Here is a 15,691-nt window from a genome sequence, read left to right on the forward strand (position 1 = left end):
TCCAATTACAGACAAAAGAAGAAAACCTGCACCTGCGCATTTAAATTACTTGTTAACAGATGAACAGATAATGGAAGATCTGCGAACTCTCAATAAGCTTAAATCCCTGAAAAGACCAGCATCTCCATTCAAACAGAACAAGTTTCACACAAGGTAACTCTCAAACTAATCATTTCCTCCATTGAGAATCATACACTTAATCCTTTGCAGGAAAGTTTCTTTTGCACATACATATTTTGAATCCTCGGCCAATGTGTCTTGTTTTTCACAAAGAAGTTGGGAAACAGCATCAAAACGGAGGCAAATTCTGGCAACAAACTGTAAGGTTTCTATTGTTGTATTTTCACACTTGTGCTGAATGTGCACCTGAAGGAATTCTCCCTCTTGAGCCAGACAGATAGCACTGCAGGTAATCTTTAATATCAGCAAAACTGTACTTTAACAGCAGCTTACGAACAATGGAACAAACAACAGGATTTCAATCAACTGCTTCATCGTGAACGATGAAGGATTACTGGTAAAGTGAATGATTACTGGTAAAGTATTGATCTTTCTGTGAGTCATTGGATTGCCCCGACTTTTTAATAACTAGCAGAGACAGCAGATCACCAACCACTTCTTTGTTGGTGACAAGTCATCTTTGAAGCAGAGCATGGAAACTGAAGCTACGAAAAATGCATCACACCTCTTGCGAAATATGATTAATTTTGCTACAGCTTCACTTATTTCTTCTGTTACCGCTGGTACATAATCAACATCTAGAGAAGTACAGCACAGTGGGCAGAGTCGTTGTCCTAATTCAGGCCACTGCTTTATACATCCTAAACAGCAAAAATGATCACATGGAAGCAGGATGGAATTGCTGAGTTCTCCTAAGCAAATTGTACATTCTTTCAGATCATGCCTGAAGAACAGACTACCTGCACTATTTTTACAGTCCCTGAGGACCTGAACCACAGCCTGAAAGGGCCCTTGGGATCTCACATCAGAGTTACTGTTCAAACTCTTTGCAAGTTGACCAGCGTAGAATGCAACCTTGTTCTCCAATTTATCATGTATATCTTTAACTCCCAAAATGATGTGTTCCACAAAAAGTGACAGCATCTCCATCTTCTCCTGAGCATCTCCATCTTCCCAGCACTCCTGCTGAATCACCAGCATAAAGATATGAAGTACGAATAGAAGGTGGAAAGTTATATTATGATAAGAGATGGTATCATAAAGGTCAGGCTATCTATTTGGAATCTAAGGAGAATACGAAGATTGGCTGTGTAATTAGCTCAGTTGGAACAAATGAGATATGAGTAAGGAAAACAAGCGATAGCACACACACAGATGCGTATACATCTAGAACAGCTGCACAAACGAGTCTTCATTATACGGAGGCGATCTGCTGCCTAGAACTTTTAGCAAGTTGGAGGTGCACTTCTTAACTCTCTATGCTCAGAGGTCAACTTTTCATGACTTTTATATGGAAATCTGTATTAAAACAAGCAAGTTTATTGACAGACATTACCTGGAGAGGTAGAGAAGACTCCCCCAGAGACTTGAGTTATAAATGGGTCTTAGACCAAAAGTTTAAAAAAAGGCTAGTTGTAATTTGATATTATTATGTTACTTTGTTATGATTTGATATTATTAAGTTACTAAGTAAACAAATGGTAGGCATTTGTACGTTAAGGGTAGACATATTTGTTTAGCATAGTGACCCAGTAAAAAAAAACAGTTGATACACTACTAAAATAAAAGGGGACGAGTGTACTGTTTGGCCTACAGTATAATAAGGGACTACTTTATGTTGTAGGGACACGTCGTTGAATGCACTATTAGGCACATATTGATCTGTACGTGTGTGCCAAGTTCGGATTCTGCCAGTAAAGAACCATGAAACTTAGCTCCCATCTCCAGCGTTTTTATTAATAGCATTGTTGTGTAACCAGGCCACATACACAATATAGTCCATCAGTGAAAGAGGTTTAAAGGTCACTTGGAAGTATCATGTGACTGGCAACAATGAATATAAAATTGAGTCAGGTTTTATAAAAAACAAACAAACATTTATTAAACTCTGATCAACAATAGCGAACAATATTCAAACGACTAATTTAACCGGATGTTAACTGCTATACGGCAACTCTGGATCAGTTCTTAAAAGGGTAAATGTGAAAACAGTCCTTAAAGTGGTAAATTCTAACGCAGGTCTTAGAATGGTAAACTCGGAAGTCCAAGAGATTTATACAGTCTATTAGGAGAGACTTTCCTGAAGTAAAGAATTCCTCGAAGATGTGTCGTTACTGCTGATCCCAACCGGAACCTGCCTTGTCCGCAGGATTCACAACCACGGAAATAAAACAGTTTAAAGGAACTGACCTTTTCCTCTGGAGAATAGACACTGCACTATCCTTCCTACTTTAGCAGGTGATATCTCAGTTGCAGGTCACTTTTACTTGAACAAAGATTCAATAAAGGTCGATCCTCTCCAAAACCGCCAAACGATATCAGCTTTGCTCGACTCAGTGAATTCCTGTATTTTGGTAAGGTCTTCACTCTCCAATACAATAGAAAGCAGAACTCCACTTTAAAACGAAACTGCTTCATAAGACAAATATGCAGCAATACGGAGTAACCAACACAAAACTAGACTGAAAAACTAACTGCGTTACATCAGGAGTCTCTTTTATATACCTGTTGAGAACAGGTCATCATGTGACCTCACTGACAGGAAGATTACATCATGTGACCTCGGCAAGACCATTACATCATCCTCATAAGACAGTCACAAGATATCCATGAAGTATGTAACAGAAGAAACCAATAAGAGCAGAAAGGTGTTTAGAGCACTGGATCAAATGCAGGACAATGGATGGTGAGATAAGCAGGATCATGTCGGAAGTACAAAACCATAAAATAGAGCACCCAGTTACATACAGAGTGCGGGAGATAGCTGTCCAGCAAAGAAAAATGGGTCCATTTTTGATGATTGAGTGTGAGTTGCAGGAGTCCTGCCCAGTTGCACTTGCCTCAGTGCTGAACTGACTCTGTGACTGTGGACTCACTTTCAGGAACTCTGGGGTTCATGTTCTCTGTATTATTTCTTTACTTTTTTTATTGCTTGCATAATTTGTCAGTAGCACCATCTTTCAAATATCTGGGAAGCATTCTCTCTGAGGATAGCGGCATTGACAACGACATCCGGAGCGCATTAAACAGGCATCAGCTGCCTTTGGGAGACTTTGGCGTAGAGTCTTTCAGAACAGGAGCCTTCGACCCTCCACAAAGGTCGCCGTATACCAAGCGGTCTGTGTCACCACCCTCCTTTATAGTTGTGAAGCTTGGGTAACCTACAGCTGTCACATCAAGTCCTTGGAGCGCTTCCACATAAACTGCCTCCAGTGCATCCTGGGAATTACTTGGCGTGAGCGGGTGCCTCACACTGAAATACTCGTAAAGACCAACTGCAGAAGTATTGAGGCCATGATCACCCAGCGTCAGCTGCAGTGACTGGGGCACGTGATAAGGATGCCCCCATGTCGGCTACCCCGCAGAGTGTTATACGGCCAACTACATAATGGTTGACGCTCAGCTGGAGGGCCGAAGAAGCGCTAAAAGGATCAGATGAAGAATGCTTTAAGGAAGTGCAAGATCAGACCCGAGGACCTGGAGAATGTTGCAGCTGATCGTACCACTTGGTGACAGCTGTGTAGGGACGGGGTTCGTATTCTGGAGATGGAAAGAACAACCAGAAGAGAGCCTGGAGAAATGCAGCCATGGTTGCCACCACTACCACATATACATGTCCCACCTGCAATAGAGCTTGTGGGTCCAGGATAGGACTGTACAGTCATCAAAGATCTCACCGTTAAAGGAAAGGACGTCATCATCCGATTTCCATGAACAACCGAAGAGAGAGAAGATTATTTCTTTACTTTTTTAATGCCTGCATAATTGGTTCTTTTAGATGGTTGACCGTCTTTACCGGCTGTTTTTTTTTGTGGATTCTATTGTGTTCTTTTTATGGCTGCTTGCGAGAAGAGGAATCTCAAGGTTGTATTTTGTATACATACTTTGATAATACAGTAAGTGTACTTTGAACTTTGAAATTTTAAAACTCGCACGTAACTATTGTAATGCAGATACAATAGATTGCTGGAAGGCTATTGTTTTGATCAATGGAGTATCTTTCAGCTCTCACTCAAAATATTATCCTAATGTATGCTGTAAGAGGGCCTGAATAAACCGACTGACCATGCTGTATGAAAGATTTTCTTTGTGAGATCTTCTGATATAAGCCATAACAAAGGGGTTGACTGGACCCCATGTGAAAGCTAGATTCAGGGTACAGGTTTAACACACAAATTCCTTCAACAGTTGTTAAATGCCATATACAGGCACTCCCCATGCTATACAAGAGTTGCATTGTCATAAAGCCAGTTTCTCTGTCAGACGGTTTTCAATAGTGACTCATAATTGTATCATTCCACATATATTCGTTAATCTTCTTTCATTTCGTTGAATAATCACTCTGGCACCACCTATAAAATGAAACTAATGGAAAATACAAAGTACTCAGTCATTACTGAATAAAAGGAAACAATTTTATTATCATTACTACCTTCAAAAATGCATGGTAGACTTTGTGTAAAGTCTGATTACTGTAAGCCAGGTCCTCCATAACCCAGGGAGCCTCTGTACAAGGACTGCTTGATAAGGACCACCTACATCGCCTGTCATGTGCGGGTTGGGTAGACATGCCTTTTTCTCTGGGAATCTACTGGTGAGTAGCTGGAAGTAAACTTAAGGAAACGTGACATGTTATCACACCTTTGAATGCAGTGGCCTCACGGCACCAAAGACATGGGTTCAATCCTAATTCCCACACGTGATGAGAATCACTGTATGAGGCATGTGTTGGTGCAGGGGTTCCCAACCCTTTTTTTATGCCATGGACCAATACCATTAACCAAGGGGTCTGTGGACCCCAGGTTGGGAATCTTTGTGTTAGTGGATCAGTACTCTCAAGGCAGAGATGAATTGTTCTTTGATTCTTATTGATCCTCTCCAGATGCAATGGAGCTGATTGTCTTGTCTCAATTCCACTATCCCCCGATAGTCTTGCTCCCATTTGGCTCCAGCTCTCTTTCGTCTTGCTCCACACAGAGACGAAGGAGCTAGAATTCCAGAAGTGAGCTGGCTGGAATTACAGCTCACACAAAGGAAGATGGACAGGGTCGTAGTTGGCCAATCACCTCATGCCCTGGATATCACTAAGGACAGTGTTCTAGGCCAAGATTCCTTCAGCTGGTCTATCAATGGGCTTCCTTCCAGACAGGGGCAGAAGTGAAGGTGTTCCTTCAGTGGTGAACACACTTGCATCTCCTCAGACAATGAATTAATCCACATCTATATACTCATAGGCAACACATTCAAGCATGGACCAATAAGTGATACAAATGCCACAAGTACCAGACAATGACTACCTCCAATAAGTAACAGGCTAGCCACTCACTCTTGACATTCAATAATATGATCATCATATAGATCTCTACCTCATCACCACTGACCAGACATGATTGAACAACCATTAAATACTGCAGATGCAAGATTAGGTCAGGAGTTGTGTATCCTGCATCTAATAATTTACTTCCTGTTACCCTAAATCTTCTCAGCATCCACAAGGCGCACATTCAGAAAGCGAAGCATGTACTCTGTTAGATTGGTGCTGCTTCAACCATCCTCAAGAAGCTTGTTATTATCCAGAGCTTGGTTGGCAGTCCATCCCCACCACCCAAGGCATTTGTTCCCTCTATCGCTGGTACAGTGGCAGCAGTGTGTATCATCTACTGCAATTACTTGCTTAGGCTGCTTCCACAACATATCCAAAAGTTGTGATTTTCATCAGCAAGAAGGATGCATTGGAATGCCAACACCTGCAAGGTTTTCCTTCAAGACACTATCTTTCCTTTGAGGGTCTAAATGCTAGAGGTCCCTATGAGGTAATATTGCACCCTTCACTGAGTTGGTTTAAAGAGGTGCAGCATTCTTTCCATATATGAATAAAGAAACCACACAAACGATGCAAACCTGCCCATTAGCAAGCAACTTGGGACTCAGGTAGGAATAGACAGGCTAAGAGTTAGGTGGGCAATGGATGGAAGATTACAGGAGAGAAGGGAGTGCAAAGAGAGAAAAGGAATAAATCAAATCACAGTACCCTACAACAATGGAGGGCATTCAGTTCCTCTGCTGATTCACTCTAGGTCAAAGTTTGGCAGAGCAGTCCCACTCCAAAGAGCTCTTTCTCCAAAGTACTGCAATTTTCTCTCTTTCAAGTATTCATTTAGTTCCTGCAGGAACCATGCATTCTGCACTGTGCGTTAATTAAGTGTATTATGGTAACTAGCCACATTAGTGGGGCCGTGGTAAAACCAAAGGGAATAAATGACATACTCATGCTTATTTCGTGGCAGTATGTAGCATGGGACCGCGGAGGTCATATCTTTGCTGACCACTGAGATAACGCTCAATAAAGCTTAATTGTATGTTTGCCAATTGCTAATGCAGGATTGGAATAGGGAATTTGATCCTTTGGAGCTGTGGGTGTGTTAAGCAAGTACAACAACTCTGGGGGGGGGGTGGGTCTCAGGCTGGCGGCAATTGTTTCATTTTGATTCTGGGTCAATTTTGGCCACTTTCATTCCCTTGCGAATGATATGATGAACCTGTGACATTGCTTATTGAAGCCAATATCCAGCAACTTACTACCTAAAAGCTTTTTCCAATCTGATCCCAAACATGAGAAAATCTGCAGTTGCTGGAAATCTAAGCAACACACACAAAATGCTGGACCAACTCAGCAGGCCAGGCAGCATCTATGAAAAAGAGAACAGTCGACGTTCCGGGCCAAGGCGTCAACTGTACTCTTTTCCATAGATGCTGCCTGGCCTGCTGAGTTCCTTCAGCATTTTGTGTGCATTCCAAACTGATCCTCTGGCTTTAATGCCAATAACGTGAATCCGTATCCTTTACTTGCTGATTTTCCTGTCAGTGGAAGCTGCTTCTCCTTGTTCTTCCTGCTGTGAATACTATCAATTAATTTCTTAATGGACAGTATTGCAGGTGAGAGGAACTGGGAACAATAGAGGTGTGTACTGCACAGTAAAGCTATTCTGTCCACTAACTGTCATCCAATTAAATTAGGACTAAGGTGTCCTTAATTCCATCCACTGCCTTAATTCTGCATCTCTTATTATTAGTGTCAATCAAAACTACAACATCATATTTTTAAGCATTATTCAACACTCAATCTTTTAGGTAAAGAATCTAGTGCTTTCCTGGCATATATGATGAATAAACTCTTCTTAGGCTTGGCCAGCTGGGTTCTGGTATCGATTTTAACCGATGCTTTGAAGACAAACTCTGCCATCTTTATCAGGGATGGTACTTAAGCATGTCTACTCCAGTGCCCTGTCGTCCGCCCCTCCTGATTGGTTGAGGATTAACCAATCAGGCTTCTGCTGTCCCACCTTGTTTACAATCAAATTCCAGTTCTTTCTTAGAACAAAACTTTTATCTTGTTAAAATTCTTATTCTCGAGTTTTATTTCAAAGTCTTCCTTCACCAGGCAGTCTCAAAAGCCACTGGCACGGCACAGTTGTTTTGAGCCGAAGTCAGTCCCACGGCCATTGCAAATGCAATGTTCTGCTACCAACAATTTCCCTGGGTGACCCAAATGGATACACCTCCTGTGCTCTTTGATGCAGATTCTCACCATGTGCCCTATCTGGCCAATGGTGGAACATGTAAATGCCAGCCATCCTGAGTTCCAGGTCACCTTTGACCTGGATGAGCTGGGATTTGAGCTCCTTTATGGGTTTGTGGGTGGTATTCGATGTTTCTTCAGGATCCCGGCAATCCTTCCAGAAGCTGAGGAAATACATGGAAGACAGTTGGTAGCAACAGGTTCCTCCTCATAGTTAGGCTTCCTGATTTTTTTCAGTCAGCCCTTTTAAAACCAGACAGAGCACACGGTGGAAGCCTGCATCAAGGAGCACAGGAGGTGTATCCGTTTAGGTTACCAAGAGAAAATGGCGGTAGCAGAACATTGCATTCCCATTGGCCATAGGATTCACTTCGAAGGCACAAAACTCCAGAGCCTTGCCAATGGCTTTGAGACCAGCTGGTGAAGGAAGCTACTGAAATAAAATTCGAGAATAAGAATTTTAACAAAGATGAAGGTATTGCTCCAAGTAAGAGCTGGAATTTGATTGTAAACAAGGTGGGACAGCGGAAACCTGACTGGTTGAGGACTAACCAATCAAGAGGGACGGACCAGGGGGGTATATACAGTATGCTTCTGGACTAGACGTGGCAAAGTATCAACCCTGATGAAGATGGCAGAGTTTGTCAACGAAACATCAGTTAAAATCGATACCTGTACCTGGCAGGAAACCCAAGAAGAGCTTTTTTGTTTAAATCTTTTTCATTATATCTAGAAGAATTCAGTAGTAACCACTTTTGGTTTATTTTGTAATCCTCCAAAATGCTCAAAGCTGGTGTTTTATCTCACTGTAAAGAGGCAACAGCCATATTCCAGGAGGGAACCAGAAGTGAGGTTACTGCAGAAGGTGAGTGTGGTTAGGCTGGTGAGAGACATATGCCTTGGCCACATCAGGTCAACTCTGGTAATCACAGTCCTTTGAAAGACACGTGCGAGACTTCCGGTAGCGCTCATGGAGTGAAGTCGCGTTCTTGACTCGCTCCATTACCTCTGAGTTTTTTCTCTCTATGGTCAGCTATACTTTAATTAACTATTAAGGCATCAATTTTTACAATACTTTGAATTAAACTGAATTCTCTGACAATTGGATGGAACTTAGATCTGCTATGTCTAAGAACGGGAAAGACGGCAAGGATGGTAAACCTCCGGTTAAACCGAAAGCTACGGATCTCCCTCCGACTGAATCACCGGTGACTTTGGAAGCTATATCGGAGTTAATTCAGAGGGAAATTTCAACCTCTGTTAGGGAGATGATTCGTACAGAAATTATGGGCTTTGTTAAAGACCTGATTCATATGGAAATCTCAACTAAGTTCCAGAAAATTGCCGATTTAATTGATAAGATGCAAACATGTATTGCGGAACATCAGTCGGCTATATCTGGTCTTCAAAAATCCGCGCAACAAAGTGAGCTTAAGATGGGGAAAGTCGAAGAAACAATTAATGTAATGAAGAAGAAACTTGACTTTTTGACTTTTAAAAACTCTGACTTGGAATCTAGAATGCGACGGCAGAATTTACGAATGATTGGCGTCAGGGAAGCCGTGGAAGCTAACAACCCTATGAAATATTTCTCTCAACTTTTAAAAGATGCATTCCCTACTGTATTTCCTGACCAACCACCGCTACTGGATCGTGTTCACAGAATCCCATCATACTCGTCTAGGTCAGATAGACCTAGGCATGTTATCTTACGTTTTCATTACTTTCAAGATAAGGAGAGACTGTTTCGATTCGCTCGATCTAAAGGTTTCATTGATTTTTCGGATCTTAAGTTCCGATTCGTGGAAGATTTCAGTAAACCAATCTGGGACCAACGGGTCCGTTACAGATCCGTGATGTCGGAATTCTATAAGATGGATTTAAGACCAGCGCTGCTGTACCCTGCACGTCTAAGGATTCGCATGTTAGATGGAGCTCTTCGTTTTTTTGATTCTCCATCGGATGCCCAGAGTTATCTGGATCAACTTTCATCTTCAACATCTTAATTGCCTTTTTTTAATTTTCTCCGTTGATCGGAGGCTGTGAATTGGTTGGTTTTAACTTTTCTGTGCCCTATTTGGGCAGAAAAGTTTACTTTCGATTTCTTAATATGGCTGCTAAACTTTCTTTTTAACTGCGTCATTTCTTTCTTTTCCCAGGGGATTCTGGGTGGTTACTTCCCTTTTGTCATCTTACGTATTTCCTGTGCGGCCTTAAATTTTGTAGTTTTTTTTAAATTTTATTCTGTTTTGCTTTTTATAATCATTTTATGTTAATAATCCTATTTTTTTTGTTGCTGTGTCTATTCATGAGTTTGAGGTTTATTGTGGTTTTTTTTAATATATACTTTCCGGCTTTTGTTCTGTTCTGTGTGTATTTTAATTGAGTTAACTTTTTTTTACTTATTTTTTACTGTTTTACAATTAGCTGATCCTTTTCATATTTATACCTTTTTTTTAGGGAGCGTATACCGGAAGTCATGGGGGTAGTTTTAGCGCTTGCTTCTTTCTGGCGGGTCTGCTTTAGATTTCGCCTTGGGGTCCTGGGGTGGGGGGCGGTGGGAGGGGCTTCACGTTTTAGTTTGTTTCTCTTTGGGCTATATACATTATTGAAGTATTGGTTACGTCCTTTTCCCCGGTATCTTTTGTATGTTCTGTTTCCTCTCCGGGTCTGTGGGTCGCGCCTATTGTCAATCCTCCTTGTTATGGGTTGACTTTAGGATTTATGGAGTCTATTATTAATTTTGTCTCCTGGAATACTAATGGTCTTAATCATCCTATTAAAAGGAAAAAAGTTTTTAAAGTGTTCCGGAGACTTAAAGCACAAATTTTATTTTTACAAGAGACCCATGTACGGAGGGGGGACAGACTACGTTTTTTCAAATTTTGGAAGGGACAACAATTTCATTCGAACTCCAATGCTAAGATTCGAGGCGTCTCTATTTTTATAGACTCCTCAGTTACTTTTATACAACAGGATATTATCTCTGATCCGAATGGTAGATTTTTATTGGTTAGTGGTTTATTATTTAATAAAAAAGTAGTTTTGGTTAATGTTTATGCTCCTAATATGGATTGTCCGGAATTTTATAAATCATTGTTTGATCAGTTTCCGAATTTGAACGAGTTTTCATTGATTTGGGGCGGAGATCTTAATACCTGTTTATCTCCAGCTTTGGACCGTTCGGCTCCTTTACGGACTTTACCTAATAAATCTGCAAATTTGATTAATTTTTTCCTTTCTGATTCTGGGTCGACGGACATTTGGCGTTTCCTGCATCCTCAGGAAAAAGATTTTTCCTTCTTTTCACATGTTCATCATTCCTATTCAAGAATTGATTATTTTTTCATTGATTCTCGTCTCATTTCTTCAGTGATTAAATGTGATTATGATTCTATAACCATTTCGGATCATGCTCCACTTAAGCTTTCTATTAAAATTATGGCCAATATACCAAACAATAGACAATGGCGTTTTAATTCGCTGTTGCTTCAGGACTCGGACTTTGTTAATTTTATGAATGAACAGATTGAGCTTTTTTTTACAATTAACCATACAGAAGATATTTCGGTTAACACTCTTTGGGACACTTTTAAAGCCTATATTCGGGGTCAGATTATTTCGTATTCCGTTGCTTTGAGGAAGAAACAGAAGCAGGAGGAGATGGTAATTGTGGACAAGATTAAAGAAATTGATAAGAAATATGTTATGGCTCCTTCTGAGGAGCTATACAAACAAAGAACTGAACTTCAAATGGAACACAGTTTACTACTCTCGTCCTCGATTGTAAACCAATTAAAGAAAACAAGAAGTGATTTTTATGTTCACAGTGATAAAATTGGCAAGCTGCTGGCTAATCAATTGAAATCTAATTATGTTAAATCTCAAATCAATCAGATTTATAACCAAAATGATCGATTGATATTGGATCATGTGGGGATTAATCAAACCTTTTGTGATTTTTATTCTTCTTTATACCAATCAGAGTCTCCTCGAGATTCTAAATATATGAATGATTTTTTAGATAAGTTAGACTTCCCTCTGATTTCACAGGATATGTCTTCTTTATTAGATACTTCCATTACAATGGATGAGATTAAGAATGTTATTTTTTCTATGAATCTGGGGAAAGCTCCTGGCCCTGATGGGTTTACCGTTGAATTTTATAAATGTTTTGCTTCTTTATTGATTCCTTGGCTCTATAAGGTTTTTGAGGCTTCTTTGAAACTTGGTAAACTTCCGGAATCTTTTAATAGAGCATCAATTTCTTTAATACTAAAGAAGGATAAAGACCCTGCTCAATGTGCATCTTATAGACCAATATCTTTATTAAATGTTGATTCTAAAGTTTTTTCTAAGTTATTAGCAAATAGACTAGAAAAAGTACTCCCTTCTATTATTTCGGAAGACCAAACGGGTTTTATTAAAGGTCGTTACTCTTTTTATAATATTCGTACATTGTTAAATATCGTTTATACTCCCTCACAAAATGTTCCTGAGTGTGTTATTTCTTTAGATGCCGAGAAAGCTTTTGATAGAGTAGAATGGCCTTATTTATTTAAGGTGCTTGAAATGTTTAATTTTAGCTTGAAATTTATATCCTGGATTAAACTGTTATATTACTCCCCTGTAGCCTCGGTTCGTACTAACTCCTTAAACTCACCTTTTTTTCCTCTCTTTCGTGGTACTCGACAAGGCTGTCCTCTTAGTCCCCTATTATTTGATATTGCATTAGAACCTCTTGCAATTGCTATTCGAGAATCTTTAAATATTACTGGGATAACTCGGGGATTAAAGTCCCATAAATTATCACTCTATGCTGATGATTTACTTTTATATATTTCTAATCCTGAGAGATCCATTCCTGCTGTTTTAGAGTTATTAGCACAATTTGGTCTTTTCTCAGGTTATAAATTAAATCTTAGTAAGAGTGAACTTTTTCCGATTAATAAACATCTTCCCTTATATTATAAATTTCCATTTAAATTGATTAATAATTACTTTTCATATCTTGGGATTAAAATTACTTGTAAACATAAAGATTTATTTAAGACTAACTTTTTACCATTAATAGACCATATTACTCAACTTTCATCTAAATGGTTTCCCTTATATTTAACTTTGATTGGTCGTATTAATGCAGTTAAGATGTTTTTTTTGCCAAAATTTTTATATGTGTTTCAGGCATTACCAATTTTCGTTCCTAAATCTTTTTTTGATAAAGTTGACTCTAAAATTTCTTCATTTATTTGGCAGAACAAGAATCCGAGACTGGGTAAAATACATTTACAGAAAGCTAAGAGAGATGGAGGTTTAGCATTACCTAACTTTAGATTTTATTATTGGGCTATTAATATTCGACATATGAAATTTTGGTTACTTGATCGGGACATACTATTTATTCCTAAATGGGTAGCATTGGAATTACAATCTGTTCAGGGTTATACACTTGGTTCTATTTTAGGTTCCTCTCTTCCTTTTGATTCGAAACGTCTTAAGCAGGTCTCTAACCCGATAGTTAAATATGCTTTGCGCATTTGGTTTCAATTCAGAAAATTTTTTGATCTTAATCAATTTGGGTTAGCGATTCCTATTTTAGGTAACATATTTTTTCCTCCCTCTTTTACGGATCGCGCTTTTCAAACTTGGAAGACTAAGGGTATTTTACGGTTTTTGGATTTATTTTTAGATGGTTCCCTTATGTCTTTTGAACAATTATCTAACAAATATAACTTATCAAGAATACATTTTTTTAGATATTTACAAGTTAGAAATTTCCTAAGTACTATACTTACTTCCTTTCCAATGCTTCCTCCTATATATATTTTAGATTCGATAATTAACCTTAATCCATGTCAGAAAGGTGCATCGGCTATGATTTATAATATTATTATGAAACTTAGGAAAGCTCCATTTGATAAGATTAGGGTAGATTGGGAACAGGAATTGGGGCTTACCATTTCTGTGGATGATTGGGGGCAGATTTTACAATTAGTTAATACTTCCTCTATTTGTGCTAAACATTCCCTAATTCAATTTAAAGTGGTTCATAGAGCACATATGTCCAAAGATAAGTTAGCGCGTTTTTACTCGCATATTAATCCTTTCTGTGATAGATGTTCGGGGCAGATAGCCTCTTTAACTCATATGTTTTGGTCTTGCCCTACTTTGGAAACTTTTTGGAGAGATATTTTCAATATTATTTCTAAGGTATTAAATATAGATATCTCTCCTCACCCTATTACTGCTATCTTTGGACTACCTAAAATTTCTAGTAATCTTTCCCCTTCAGCCCGTAGAATGATTGCATTTCTTACTTTAATGGCGAAAAGATGTATTTTACAACATTGGAAAGAGCTTAATGCTCCAACTACCTTTTTTTGGTTTTCTCAGACGATTTTATGTTTGAATCTGGAGAAAATTAGAAGTAACCTTTATGATTCTTCATTTAAATTTGAACAGATTTGGGGACCTTTTATTCGATATTTTCATTTAATGTAATATTTACCCTTCTTGTTTTCTCTTCACTGTTTTAATGGAGGTCGGGATTGAGGACGTGATTTTAAGTTTAACTCTGTTTGGTTTCAAGTTAGCCCATTGCTTTGCTTTGCTTTTAGTTAGTTGCACGGTGGGTTTTTTTTTTGGGGTTTTTTTTTTCTTTTTTTCCATTGATATATATAAAATCTAGTATACTATTATGTTATCTTGGTTTCTTATGCTTAAATTACATTGTTTGTAGTATTTTCTTTTTGGTATTGTTATCTTTTGGAATTTTATTATACTTTAACATTGTATTAATGTTTATATGGCTTACCTTTTTTGTATACTTACTCAATAAAAAGATTTAAAAAGAAAGAAAGAAAGACACGTGCTTTAGTTCAGGTGCCACCAGGACTGAGATCAGCTAACTATGGCTCGTAATGTGCTCTCACCTGCTTCAAACTACTACTATACTCTTGAGAAATTTATAACAAACTGATTTCGCAACAATCAGCCCTCAGGCTGCCCACTGCACTGATACTCATTGAGATGAAATTGCGTCAATGGAAATGGAGCCAGTACCCTTGAATTTATTTGCATTGACACACTTCCTGTATTCTGGTCCTTTTGAAGGTTTCTGCCATTGGCATAATGTGGCTCTAACCTGCACTGCTGCTAACTGGGAAATCTGCCCAAGTAACAAACTGTTTACTCCTGAACAACGTCACTCTCCCTCCTACATTACTTAATCTCTCATACCACCTTCCCCCCACCCAACCTCAACACCATCCCTCTTATATGTTGCTGGTCCCATTCCCTGCTCCCTTCTCTGTACAAGCACACTGCAAGTATCCTATTCCTAATTTCAGTCCCCACAGCACAAGTTGATTGTGCTCTTACACTATGCAGAGAACAATGCCCAGCTACCTGAATCCCTAATTCCAATTGTCCCTATGGCCGGCAATTTCTCAGAGACATGGCAGTACATTTTGAGGGTGTGGGAATTTGCAATGCTAGGTTCGTGTGCTCACAGCCTTGGTCTGCTGTGGAGGGCCCTCTGCCATCACCTTACAATAGATACTTGAGCCAATGTTATAGGCTTAGTATTACAAGAACCCCTCAATCATAACCTCTTGTACTACTTACACGCTCCTCCTCGAAGCTGATTAGCCCTTCGTCGTCGCTCTCTAACTCCTCAGGCTCATCCACGGTCAGAGCCTGTAGTTCTGTTGGGGTGCCCCTTGGCCTCAGGAGACTGAGAATGCGCTTGATCGGTGAGTGCACGCTCCCAGTGCTGACAGTTTCCTGCTGCTCCAGGTTGTCGCTCTGCTTCTTTGCAAAGTTTACAAACACCTGCAAAGACCAGAATGGAAGAAGGACCTCTCAACGACATCACACAATTCTAGAGGTGCATTTTGGAGAAGACTGCTGGAGAAGTTTACAGGAGAGTTT

General features: G+C 39.4%; 1 protein-coding gene across 2 annotated transcripts in view; it reads right to left on the minus strand.

The window, feature by feature from the left end:
- Positions 1-15,691, minus strand: part of abca2 (ATP-binding cassette, sub-family A (ABC1), member 2) — a 583,930-nt gene that overhangs the window by 8,288 nt on the left and 559,951 nt on the right. For both annotated transcript variants that reach the window (XM_063073801.1, XM_063073800.1), the window contains exon 48: positions 15,386-15,592. In XM_063073801.1, the coding sequence (XP_062929871.1) occupies positions 15,386-15,592 (207 nt within the window). The remainder of the gene's footprint in view (positions 1-15,385; positions 15,593-15,691) is intronic.

This window comes from Mobula hypostoma, chromosome 21 (genome assembly GCF_963921235.1).
Source record: "Mobula hypostoma chromosome 21, sMobHyp1.1, whole genome shotgun sequence".
NCBI classification, from domain to species: Eukaryota; Metazoa; Chordata; class Chondrichthyes; order Myliobatiformes; family Myliobatidae; genus Mobula; species Mobula hypostoma.